The following is a 13,685-nucleotide window of genomic DNA, read 5'->3' on the forward strand; positions in this document are numbered from 1 at the left end:
TCCCAAGGCATGCTTGCAATTTTGGGAGTTTCTCTTCATTAGCTGGAGCGTAGGCTTTTGGAGCGCTATCTGTCAGCAGTCACCATTTTCCTGGGAAGCGTTACGTAGCAGCCACAGACTGAGAGCATGCCCGTTCTTTCTAAAAATACTGCAGATGTCAGTCCGTATTTTTAGGAAGAAAAAAAAAAAGAAGTTCATCAACACGCTTGGCATAAGTAGTATTTATTCCTTCATTATCAAGTTAGCATAGATTATTTTTTTTCTAGTTATACATGCATCTTTATCACAGAAGTTACATAGTTCAAAAGTCTGCTTTTCCCCAGAAAAACCTACAAACCTTATAAAATACAGATTTAACCATAATGTAATTATGACCCATTGCTTTTTTCATGGTATTTATCTCCTAGAATAAACTAACGAAGCCTGTGCAGATATGCATCAACACCCGTGTTAGTGGTTGTGCTGGTAGAGCCTCTGTACATACGAACTCTGACAGTGATCGTAACCACAGCGCTGCAGGGTGCTACACGCTGTCCTGTCACCACGACCTGTGCACTCAGCAGCCAGCGGCAACAGGAAGGATTATTTTCTCCTTCTAATGTTCAGTTTCTGATTGTTGCAGAAGTTACCGCCATTCCCAGGTACAGTAACATTCTCCGAGGGTGGCTGTCCGGCTAATATGATTAGAATGAAGAGAACCGAGATCCGCTTTGACAACAGAGGGATATAACCGTTGTTTTTGTTTAACAGAAGGGAACGCATCCTGTTGCCAATAATGGTACTTCCTGGAAGTCAGTATTATGAAAAACTCAGGAGGTTTTTGCATCAATATAAATCCCACCCAGAAAGTTCCTGTATTTAAGCTTTTATTTAGTCTACAAAATGCTGACTGAAGCCCTGGCCTATGTTTACTATCAGTTTTCCAAGACACAACAATCAGAGTTGACCTAAGTACGCCATTAGAAGTTTTTAATAGGGCTATTCAGGGAAATGTGCAAGTCAGTAGCAAACATTGCAAAAATCACTTCCACTTCACTAGAACAGGACCAATCCAGAGCATCATTGTAGGAATCTGACCGCTCTGCTATTATAACAATGACCTGAAAGACTGTACAAAATTCTTGGCTTGCAACATAGACTCTGTTAGGAATACAAGTGCATTCACAATGACACACTGACTTACTCGTCATGACAACTTAGATACCACTGTGGCAGTAGGGAAAGAAAAAAATAATCAACTTGCTGCTTTGTTAAAAAGAAAAGCCTTGGAGACTAACTGACTTGCAAGAAAGTTTGTAAAATAGCGCCAAGAAAGAATATAAAATATCAGCTCTCGCTGTTAAGACTAGACAGTATCTCTGCTGAATTCACTAAGCAGAGGCTGGTTTTCTTTCTCTATGTGAATTATTTCCAAAACAACAAGACACTATATCATAACACAGTTTTGTCCATTGGCTTCTCCTAAACTCTGGCAACTACTTCATCAGAATTTACCTTAAGCACATGCACAGTCAAATTTGCTTCTTTATATCAATGTACATAAACTGTATCTTCATAAATAGCTTCAGCTGTTTCAGGATTTTCAGCTCAGGGTTTACATCCATATAAAGATGAAATCGGACAGCACTGTAGAGGAGGAATGTTCCTTAACTCTTAAATATTACTTTATTGTTAGATAGTAAATTGTCTTGATACAATTTCAAACCTAAATAGATCAAGGAAGTAATAGACTATCAAATTTAGTTTACACTACTTGCTTGTAACCAGTTATACATGGCTAAGTTGTATATGACTCTCAAATTGCTCTCTGATTTAAACTTGGAGAAATCTATCAGTGGCCATGGAGGAGTGCTAGGCATTATCTATAATGCAATAAAATGCATACCTATAAGCACACTTCATATATTTTTATATTCATGCCATTACATACATAAATAATGTATGTAGCTTGAAACGACTGACAGCAAGACTCGCTTGGTCTGCATTCTATAAATCTACATAGTGTAATAAACTTAACCTCCCCTTACCTAAGGGAAAATATGTGGCAGTAACTATGAAGCTGCAATTAGCAACATAAAAAGTTAGTCCTACGCAACACTGCTGATTCAGCACCTATGCAAATCTCTTTAAAATCACGTACTTGAAAGAATATTTTCAGGAGTGTCTGAAGTAATAACAGATGCACATGAAGCAAAGTACAGCTTCAGCTAGAAGTGCTTGAAAGATCAGTCTGTAAGTAAAAGGCAACAGGAAATACTAAATGGGAGAAATATATTACAGGAAAGGAAACCATCCAGTAATTTACTTACAATAATAAAACGCTCTGGTGGTGAAATCCTACTGCAGTAGTTCCCAGGAGAACGCGAGGTGTTCACATGAGAAGTTGTACTCTCATGGAGAATACTAAGCACTCTGGGTTTTTTCTGTAATCAACAGAGCTTTCCAATGAAGTAGTTCTAAAGCTCACAGGGAAAAAGGTCCCCATTTTTATTGGGGGGAGCAGGGCACAGACAAACCTCAGCAGCTGTTCTTTCCCTTGAGGTAATTTAATTACAGAGCCAGCTGCTCCCCCTCTTAAGCAAAACCCAGTGATTCTCACCCTACCGCTAATTCATCGCACGTTCCTATTTAACCTCCTCATCTCTTCTGACCTGCCATTTGGTCTCGCAGCTTCCATCACCCTCCCAGATGCTTTTATATCTTTCTGCTATTTTATGCCAGTGAAACTCCTCCAAATCAGCACACACACGCACAGTTTCATTTATACATAGCAACCTATTTTCTTTAACTGCTCTCTGCAATCATTTCCTCTTTTTTTTAGTGGTTAAGATGACAATCATCCAATACAAATGAAATGCACTTCACTCCTGTGCTGTCTGTTATAGAAAACTAGATTTAATGGCATAGATAGAGAGCCTGAAAAGCAAATGGAGTAATTACAGTCAACGTAGTGCTAAATCTGAAAAAACCCATGACAGTAAATTCATCTGCCTACTTGTTTCTCCCGCTTTCTTCCTCTTCTTTGCGGATGCAGGTCTAAAACAGTAGCTTTCAAGGTTTCAAGAAAAAAAAATATTGAGTAATTCAATTTTCTGACACATCTTCAATAAGGCTAATGTAAAACAGGCTACACATCAGAAATGTGTAATTTTTTGATGAGACAGCTAATCTAGTCACCGTCTTCCGCACAGAGCTGGGGTTGGCACAGCTGAGGTGCTGACCGCAATCACTCCCATGCTGACAAACTGGCCGATGAGATTCTAGAAACTGGAAGTCACTGATTTCATACTCTTCCTGTGCTGTTTCAGAACTACTTCATTTTCAGCACATACTTGAGGAAGATACGGTAAGACACAGTAACCTTGAGCTATGCTGTCACATTATTTTGATAGAAAACAGAAATATCACTGAGTAAAAACGAACAAAAAAACAGAAAGAAAAATGAACTGGAACAATTTGCAGAGACAAACTGGTTGCCACGCAACTATCTGTAAGCCTAGATTTAGGCACAAAAAGGGAAAAAATTTGATTTGCTGCCTCTCTGTACATTTTTGTTGGCAAGAATAAAAACCATCTCTTGAGAGCTGAGAAAAGATGACTATAGATGAAATAAAAATGTCACTTTTTTTAGAAAAAAGCCTTAAATTTGTGTGGTCCACGTGACAGTCTGCTAGCCAAATACGGGCAACAGCAAAAGCAGGTATTTTTGCAAGTGACTGGCTACTCTGGGATGAAAAACGTACTGGAGCAGGAGTTGCTAACTGACTCGGAAAGAGAACCCGGAGCCTCTCTGCTGCTCAGGCTGCCCCTCCCTGGGAAGGCCGGGGTACCGTGACCCCTTCTGTGGCTGCTCGGGGTGCCAGTCCCACCCGCCCGCAGAGCTGCTCCAGCTCCTGCAGCAGCCGCCCCAGCGCGGCAGGCTCTTGGTCCTGCCCAGCGCTGCAAGGGCAGGCGCGGCTCCCCGTTCCCACTGCGACGGGGCCAGATCCAGCCAACTTCTGCACAAAAATGTGCCTCTCCAGCATGGAGGGCAGGAGGAGACCGCTTCCTCAGGCCAGCACGGGGCCGCTCCGGTGCGAGGGGAGCTAAGGATACTGCTGCTCGGCGTACCTACAGCCACCCGGCAGAGAGGTCCTGAGATTCCTCCCTCACTCTACCAGCACTGAGCAACTCCGGCTGCGAAGGGCTGGGCTGTCACCAGCTGATGGGGAGATACAAAATTGCTTCCATTCCTGAACACCAGAAATGCCCTGCAACGAACTGTAAAACACTCGTAACTGTTATATTATAACTTGGAGTATAAGTATATTCTTCTCTTTCTATATTTCCTGTTATTTTCATGCCACTATTAGAGAGATATCTTCTGTTCCACTGGATTTTAGTATTTATAGTAATTAGTGCAAAAATAAATATTTCTCTTCAAACAAGTTTTCTCTTCTGGATCAAAAGGTGAATGCACTCTTGGTACTATACAAAATAAATATTACACAGGGTATGGAACACAGTTCAGATTACAAGCTATAAACAGACACTGCTTTGAAAAACGCATTATGGGATTGACTCTAGTATGTAGGATTAGTATAGTCTCTTACTTAAGAACTAGTAAATTCTGTTTGCAAAATCAGTTTCCATAAAAAGACTTGGAGAGCCTCAACTCGTTTTCAGTAAATGTGTACTGGTGGCAAGGCATTTACATAGTCAGAAGATTTTTCAAATTATGAAATTCAAGACGTTCCTGCAACTCTAATCATGTTTTATAAAAAGTGAACTCGAAGGCTTACAGCTTTTTTATTACATGTACTGGGGAAAAAACAAGAACATGGCACTTGTGCTACAAGAATATATACACTGTTCTTTCTCATTTGATAAGGAATGCTTGATACATTCCTCATGCAGCAAAGTGCAACTGCGTCTTATCAGCTCCTATCTAGGTCTGACAGTATTTTTTTTCTGCTGTTGAAAAACTTCTTTCAGCATTATATTCACCAAAAAAATCAAAAGAGCATCACACAGTGCAATGTGAAACAAAAAATAAGATCTTTCTGTCTAGAACTACTGCACATCTCAATGATGCTAATAAAGATTTTTCTTTCTAAATCTAAGAACAGTTATGTGCAACAAATCAGGTAAAGCTGAGTACTGTCTTATTTGGACGTCCACTTTTGTCTCCAGCAAGATGTTCTCCATCCTGCAGTTTAACAACAAATTTCCGTGTACTGCCAAGGTCCAAGAGAGTTTTAAGTTCTGCTTCAAGAGCAGGCAATTGTACAGAGCTTGTACAGAGCTAAGAGGGGAAAACTTCCCAGGTTTTTCCGTAACTGCAGAGAAGCCTTGAGAAAACATAATTTTGTAATAAACATGGAAGCATCACCACGTTTCATCTGGCATACAGAAGAGAAATTATACTGACATGAAAATGGAAATCCCTTAATTGAGAAAGAAACATCAAGGCATAACAGGGTCTACATTGTGAAGTCTCTTATATAAACACAGCAGACCCTTCCACTTACATTTCACTTCTTGTGGAACTTGTGCCGTTTCACCAGATATATCCAGGAGTCCAAGTTTAATAAAGTAGGCAACTTTAGGCTTCAGATTCTCTCTTCTTCTTTCCTTCTTCTCCTAAATCACTGTCTTCTGACTGGCTACTGCTAAGGACTACGAACTGTCCTTCTCCGCTGCCCTGGTTCGATCTGCTGGAAGCAGCTATCAACCGGCTTTGCTCCTCCAAGTCCTAATTTGAGGAAGATGGGCACAGGAAAAGAATACTAACTTTGAAGCCATCTACAATTGAAACACGGTATCATTATTATTATTTCTAAACTAGCTTTTAATACTATCGGTGGACAGCTTTCCATACAGATGGAATAGAAAACCAAACTGTTTACATTTCAGTAGCTGGCGCTATCAGAAGAGCCAACGCGTTAACACATCTGTACCTGCAGTCCACAATAAGAAGTATCTTCATCTACACCGAGGTGCTGGAGCGTGCCCAGAGAAGGGCAACAGAGCTGGTGAAGGGTCTCGAGTTGTACGAGGAGCGGCTGGGTATGAGCACCCTACTGGGGGTGTTCAGCCTGGAGAGGAGGAGGCTCAGGGGGACCTTATCACTCTCCACAACTCCCTGAAAGGAGGCTGGGGTGGGGTGGGGCTTGGTCTCTGCTCCCAGATAAGCGACAGGACAAGAGAAAACTGCCTCAAGTTGTGCCAGGGGAGGTTCAGATTGGATATGAGGAATAATTTCTTCACCAAAAGGGTCATCAACATTGGAACAGGCTGCCCAGGGAAGTGGCTGAGCCACCATCCCTGGAGGTATTTAAAAGAGGTGTAGACGTGGCACTCAGGGACAGGGTGTAACGGTGGGCTTGGCAGGGCTGGGTTAACGGTTGGACTCTGTGATCTGAAAGGTCTTTTGTAACCCGAACAATTCTCTGATTCTACAGCCCCCGCCCTGCAGCCCCTTCCTCACTGAGCCCTCGTCAGCAAATGAAATTATTTTGCACCTGTGATAGGTGTGTCCTTCAAGCAGTGCTCTAAAGGATTCCTATAATGACATTTTCCGGTTCTTCTCAGAAGAGCTCTTTTTAAAGACTACTATACAGAATCTGCACAATCTGCACAGGAAATTCTTCTAATAATTAACTCCATAATGTTCTATGAACTTGTACTACAGAATATGATAGTGGAGCCTGGAGTAAAAAAACTGCAGAAGAAACCAAGTAGAAAAAAGAATATTAAGAAATGATGATGAAATATACCTTTTCAATTTGTTTTTGTTTATTCAGTTCTTTTTGTTGTTTCTCTTTGACTCTGTCTATTTCTTTCTGCTTTTCTGATGCTTTTCGATCCTAAAGGGCAAAAATGTAAATAAAGTAAGTAACAACAGCCTGAGAGGGTTGATATACTACCCATTTATATGGGTTTGCTCAAAACTGTTATACCGCTGTTTCGATTATTCTTCTTTTAAAGGACTAGTGTGTTTACAGGTAGCAAGCCGAATCCTATCTTCAATATGGTTCCACACTGACACTGGTCAGTCTATTTATCTTGGGTTTAAATTCTAGAAAATAAATCCCTTCAAGTATGCCACAACAGTTACTGCATCTACAAGCACCTTGCAGAATATATCGTATTACACATATTAAATATACTCTCTCCCTTCCATTCAAAAGTATACCTCGCCCCAAAAAGATTCTTACCAGTTCTGCGTGAAAAGCTATCTGTTTTGCCAGTCCAACAGAGTCACAAATCTAAACACAAAACAATTGGAAATAATCAAAATTACTCTCATAAAAATGCCTTTTAAATTAAAGCCAGATTCCCACATTATATATAATACCCGACTAAAGTACTTGCAGGTACTTAAGACTGGCAGGTTTAACTGCTTTTCAGTACACTAACAAAATACTCTCCCCCAGAAATCCCTCAGACAGCTTGAATCAATCTATCATCTTAGAATCCACAGCAGGTTCAAAACTGACACAAGTATAACCATCACCAATACCTTTTCCCCTTCATTATTTGATTCAAATATATAGCAGATGGAAGTCTGACGGCTCTCAACTCTCCCTCCTGAAGTTCTAAGCACAAATCCAAAAAGGCGCTTATTCTCCTGGTGCGTAGCATACAAGACTACATTGGGCAAAGGAAACTGCCAAAAGGATCAAATACAGAGATATTAAAAGTAGTTCCAAATATTTTCTGTAGGAGGTTTCTATATACTGCACGTTAATTACTTCAGGACCATAAATGCACAACCACACCAGAAGTTACAACTTGACCAAATACGTAATCACAAAAGACAAACAGTGGACTAGAAGGCAAGGGATTAAATTATTCAAAAGATAAGGGAACTACTAAAGACACACCCCATGTAAGAAAAGGGCACCACATTTGCAATGCAATTCAGTCATCTTCCTAAATGTGAACACACTGCTTTTCTTTTTTATTTTCCTTAAAGAGACAGCATTCATACAAATTACACCTGCAACTAAGATTTCAGAATTTGGTGCCAGGTAAAGGCAGTACTTCTCCAAAACCTTTAGAGCAATTAGTTCAATGCTCCTGAATTATATAAAAGGAGAAAAAAAAAACCAAACCCACATATCCTCATTATTTTGATACAATAAAACTATTTTGCATTCTTATTCCTAAAAGAGGGTGCACTTAGAAATAAATGTATCTTTTTAAGACTTACCAAAGGGTGTTTTTAAGTTCTGAAAGTCCTTACTACAGCTGCTAAAAACTGGTAAGTTTTTCCTAAACTTAAATGTACACATTTAGAATACTGGGCGTGCACTCAGGTGACATCTCTCACCTGTAAAAGCTTACAGCTTTGGGACAGTTTTGAACTTAATGCCACAAAGGTAAAGAACGAAAAAAAGCACTGCTTGCTTCGGATTTCTTTTTATGGAAATGAAAGTAGTTCAGTGTCTCCAAAAAACCGAATGCTTTTAAAAGACCCCCCCAAAGAAATCAAGTGACAGCCCATAAATTCTCCATAAAGAAAAAGAAGGGAAGGTGGGAAGAGTTTTGCTATTACTGAGGAACTAAGCTGGCCTTATTTGATATCCTAAGAAGAATTCCACTTACTTCTTTCAAGCGCATTTTTTATAGAGAATTATAAAAAAAAATCCCAAAACCAGAAACGATGCAACACCCTCAATTACACATAAAAACACAAAAACCCAAAACAAAACCCGAAAAAAACATCCAAACACCAAGCAAACCCTTTTGGACTTCAGAACTAATCTGACATCAACCTTAATGTTACCTCTCTACTAAGAATGTACATGTTTATAATCAAACACATTTTGAAAATCTTAGGAAAACATAACATTGTATTTTAACAAGCACATTTGACCTCCCGAAATCACTCCTCTTAACCCTGATTTGCTAGTGTTTTTCTGTCTGATTTTAAAGGTACGCCTTAGTCTCCTAATTTTAGTGGAAATTTGTCTGGAAATCTCATGCTGTCAGTGATTTTTGCTAACATTATTATTAATACTTTTCAAGCAGAAGAATTACATTGCTGGTTATTTATCTTAAAATGTAAATTTACTTACTCGTAGTCTTGTAACTTGTGTCTGTGGATCAATTAACCTAAAAATTTGTTTTTAAAAACAAATCAGAAAGTAAATTTTACCAAAGTGAAAAAAAAAAATCATTCTGTAAATAAACATCAGTAAAAGTCAGGAAGCAAACTTACTTTAGGCAGTCACAAGTGACTAATAAATGTGATTCTGTCATCCTGAAAACATTATGGATGGCACGCGCTGCTAATATCTGACGCATTGTTTCATAAACAACATCTGGACTTTCATCAGACTTCACCTCCATAGAGCCAAGAAATCTTACAATAAATAACTGATGAAGTATTGAATCTAAGACAAAGGAAAGTATTGAAAAAAGTGAACTCCATTTTGGGTTTTCCATTCAAAACCAAGATGGATTGCAGCCAGGAAAACTCCAAACTTCTAATAACTTGGAAAGAGATTGCTCAGACTTTATGAATTAGAGGTACAGTTACTAAACAGCAAGTCACACACACATCTTCTCATTTGGTTTAACAAATACAAAAGATGCAATGGGTTAATTTCAGAGCAGACTTCCAGGTAGCAGTCTCACTTAACTCGTCTATTACACTGCTAACGCAACTAAGCATTCTACATCTGGTGTTAAATTAGAAGGGAGAAGCTATCGATGAAAATAGGATTTGAAAATTATTTTTCAATTTTTTATTTTGTATTGAAATAAAATTTTTGTTTTACCTTCCGTTTCAGATTTTGAGCCTCCAGATTCACCAAAAGGATTTGTGCGTCTATTAAAAAAATGAAAACATTAAACCAGGAGTCAGATTACAAAACCCACAAATGAATAATGTAGTAGTCTCACGCTGCATCACATGTAATGATTTCACAGACTCGTAATCTAGAGAGATAATTTATGATAATCATAAGGACAGTTTAATCAGGAGTTAGACATAAATTGCTATATTCAAGGGTTCAAATTATGGGAAAAACACCAGGTATTATTGTCCTCTGTTGCTGCCATAGAACGTTTTGCTCACGTAGTGTTTTTTTAATAACTGAATTAAACCCAAGTCAAAACCTTGTTAATACTGGAAGAGGTATAGATTTAGGGGATGAAATTTCAGAGAACAGCTTCAGGAAGTACAACCAAAAGCGAGTCCTTTCAGTACTCCGCAGGAGCACTGCACTTCTCATCACTGTCTCACATTGCCGAATTACTTACTTAAGTCACTGGTTTTGTTTCAAATGCAGCTTTTCAAAAACATCACTGGGGTTTTACTCCTAGAGGGTCAAGAGAAATGTGGCTATTTCTGGCTCTCAAAGACAGAATTGCTATCAATTACAACGAAAAGTGAAAATACTCTAGGCTTCCAAGTTACATTTTTCAAAAGCAGTAAAACAATGCTGAAAAAAAGAAAGGAGTATGGAAATGGGGAAACTGTATTTAAAACTTCTACAGAGGAAAAACCTCCCTTCTCTCTGCCTAACTAGTAGCCGAAAAACTATTGTCAATAAACTTCAGATTAGGTTTTGTAGGGGATTAAGGAAGGTGTCACCTCTCAATAGTGTTCTAAAAGCAAATTTCAGAACCAAGAAAAAAAAAAGTCAATCTCTCTTGTTCAGTGATGTCATATTAACTGCCAGTTTTATTTTATCAGTGAAATCTTTAAGAGATGTCTGGTTTAAAGTAATGAAATTGTTCTAGACTGATGTCAAGGCGGCATTGCTGCAATGTTTACATAACATGGATTCAGTCAAGAAGCATCCCATTAAATGTTCACCTGTGTAAATACACTAAAGGGAAATCCTTTCTATTAGCATCTTTTATTGCTCAGACTTTTCTTGTCATTTAACATTAGACTGGAACCCTAGATGCAAAATCTCACAGGGTCTCTCAAAAGGCAAAAATAAAATTCAATTATATGTCATCAGTATCAGAAACTAAGGAAAGTGTGGGTTTTTTTAATAAATACTTCCAAGGTAGTGCATTGCCTATCTGTACAAACATTGCAGCTCTTTATTGACAGTGATAGTTAATTGAAAATACTAAGCACAACTCTATATAATTTCTGTTGTGAAAAATATGATTTACTAGAATGAAATTGTAACTGATGACGTGGATTTAGCTGAAGCATTAACCTTTCCACTTTGTGGAATACAGTTCAAGTCTATTTTAAATCAATAGATTCTTAAGGATCTAGCTAGCCAACTGATTATCCTGCTACACCAACCAACAAAAACAAAACTGTCAAAAGAAAAAAAATAATAATTATATATAATCTTAACTGTTACGTATCTGTGAGGTGCAACTGAAAATTCAAATATTTTTCGAAAGGGCAGGGGGATACAACATGTTATTGTGACTACAGTCATGTGAATTAGTTTTCAGCTTTTTAGCTTTTTTTGTTGTTGCTAAGAGCAGCTGGATCTGCAAGTATGCTTCTTAATGTCTGAATTCTGTACATATAGTTCCAGAACCGCAGTGCAGATTTACAGGCCTTTATTATTATTTCTGAGTGGGAAGTTTACAAAAAAACAAGTAGGTGAAAATATTTTTATGTTTTGGGAAGAGCTCTTAGACAATTTTAACTTGTTTGTATATGAGATTACTCTAGAAGCCTAGATCATTTTCACTCACCTTTCAGGTTAGAGAAGAGTGTCATCGTATGCCATCATCACCTGGAGGCAGGGCTACCAAATTTCTCTTGAGTTTCCAAGAGGAAATAACCCAAGCTGCTGGGTGAGCAAGCAATAGGAAAGGAAAATACTTTGTGAAACCAAAAGATTAAAATAAATCAATAAATAAAAGCATTAGCTGTTAAAGCAAGAAAAGCTGCTGCTAAATAGAAAACTACACCTTGAATCTAGGGCCTGTAATTAAGCCTCTTTTTTTTTTTTTTCCTCTTTTTTTTTTTTTTTTTTTTTTTTTTACAACTATTGAACAGGTTGAAAAATCATTTGCTTTGCAGGCCGCTGCAAATTTTGTGACATGTCAGGGCAAAGGCAATGTGTGCTTTGGAGCTGCAGCCTAACATTGTTCTCAAATTAATATAACTGTAGAAATTTTTTTCCTTCTCTCTACATTTCCTACCTGCCCGACTGCCCTGAAGATTTTGCTTGACCAGGCAGATCTTCACTAACTGGAGATATTATGTCAAATTGTATAGGAGTGTCAGGGGCAACAAGTGAATCCAAGGAAAGTGCTGATAAAGCTGCTGATTCAGATCCCAGTGATCCTGTGCTGCTAGTACGAGCTGCAGGAGGACGAGATTGTCTAAAACAAAAAAAAAAAATAAAAATGAAGATATCAACAGTTTCAGGTTTGTTGATAGTTAAACCATACGGGAGACCAATACAATATTCCAAAACTTGGATGTCAAACAAAACAAAAACTAAAAAACCCCAAGGTGATCAGGTTATAGTAAACAAAAATGGAGTCTATGTTCCTAGACGAATTTATGTAAGTTGAAGTTATTACTTACAATTATTAATGCATCAGGCATCAGACTGTATTACATTTTGTATGTGATTATATACTGATGTTAAAACAATCTGCTGCTTCCAGGAGTTGGGCACATTAAGAAAAATCTCATTATTAATTCATACAACAAACCAGACATATGATGCAACCAACAAAACTGTCTACTCAGCTGGAAATCTGGATTACCTGTAACAATGGATGCTAAACAACGCTCGGAAGACAAGTTCAAGTTTTCCTCTAGCCTATCAAAGATTTCATTCTGAACATAGAAAGTTTTATTGGGTTTGTGGGGTTTTTTTTCCTCCCTGGAACTTTATCCAGGATTCTCTTTGTAGTTGCGCTCTTCAGATGACCTACTGTTCATTAACTTACACAGCTGGACGCATGCTCTCATGCCTCTGCTGAAAGGAAGGAGATGGAGTAACAGCCTCCAGAGCTGACTGATTCACACGTGCAGCAATTTCCTGCAATAGACAGATGGGAAAAAAATAACTGAAAATATCTTCCTCAAAATAAGCTTTAAGATTTTAGTTTTATTTATATGCAACTGGCAGAAGTTATAAACTCAACTGTGAGAATCTTACATTCCTAAATTTTCACTGATATAGCTGTACTATTTTCTTCTAACTTGCAACACATTTCCTGCTGTTCAATTTCTAAATTTAAATGAATGCACTTGCTTTATAATACTGCAAATGTTAATAAAGGCCAGCAATAGAGAAAAATCCCAATGACAAGCCTGACAAAATAAGCAAATGTAGCCATGAAGGAAAAAGAAAAATCTCTTTTGAGAAATGCTGTCCCAAACTACTACCTAAAAATCTTGAAGCTTCAAAATTCTTCACTTTAAATTTGGTAACACTTAAATGTTTCTGAAACACCAAGACATAAGCAACTATCAAGTAAGGACTATGTAACAATGGTATTTCAGCACGTAACAGGCCATTTACAGTTGACGTATTTAATTTTGATCTTTCATTGAAATCATTAATTCTGAAGTATCAGTATTTAATGTTGATGGTTTCCCTTCATAAGGTAAAGCCAACAGCAGAAGTCCTTGAGGTAAGAGGATTTTCGGAGAGGGAAAGCGCAGAAGACAAAACAATGAAGAAGCAACATTTTGTGTGAGCGTATGACTTGGAAAAGGAGAATGACTACAAAGCCATTGGGAA

The 13,685-nt window shown here is 38.0% G+C and overlaps 1 protein-coding gene across 1 annotated transcript in view; it reads right to left on the minus strand.

Annotated features, from left to right (window-relative positions):
• Positions 1-206: 206 nt before the first annotated feature.
• APPL1 (adaptor protein, phosphotyrosine interacting with PH domain and leucine zipper 1) overlaps positions 207-13,685 on the minus strand; it is a 32,403-nt gene continuing 18,924 nt past the window's right edge. The window contains exons 14-22 of the mRNA XM_056336998.1: positions 12,886-12,977; positions 12,124-12,306; positions 9,771-9,820; positions 9,209-9,383; positions 9,066-9,102; positions 7,505-7,651; positions 7,200-7,250; positions 6,759-6,848; positions 207-5,734 (exon numbers count right to left, since the gene is read on the minus strand). Of these exons, the coding sequence (XP_056192973.1) occupies positions 5,585-5,734; positions 6,759-6,848; positions 7,200-7,250; positions 7,505-7,651; positions 9,066-9,102; positions 9,209-9,383; positions 9,771-9,820; positions 12,124-12,306; positions 12,886-12,977 (975 nt within the window). The 3' untranslated portion in view covers positions 207-5,584. The remainder of the gene's footprint in view (positions 5,735-6,758; positions 6,849-7,199; positions 7,251-7,504; positions 7,652-9,065; positions 9,103-9,208; positions 9,384-9,770; positions 9,821-12,123; positions 12,307-12,885; positions 12,978-13,685) is intronic.

The sequence above is a fragment of the Falco biarmicus genome, chromosome 4 (genome assembly GCF_023638135.1).
Source record: "Falco biarmicus isolate bFalBia1 chromosome 4, bFalBia1.pri, whole genome shotgun sequence".
NCBI lineage: Eukaryota > Metazoa > Chordata > Aves > Falconiformes > Falconidae > Falco > Falco biarmicus.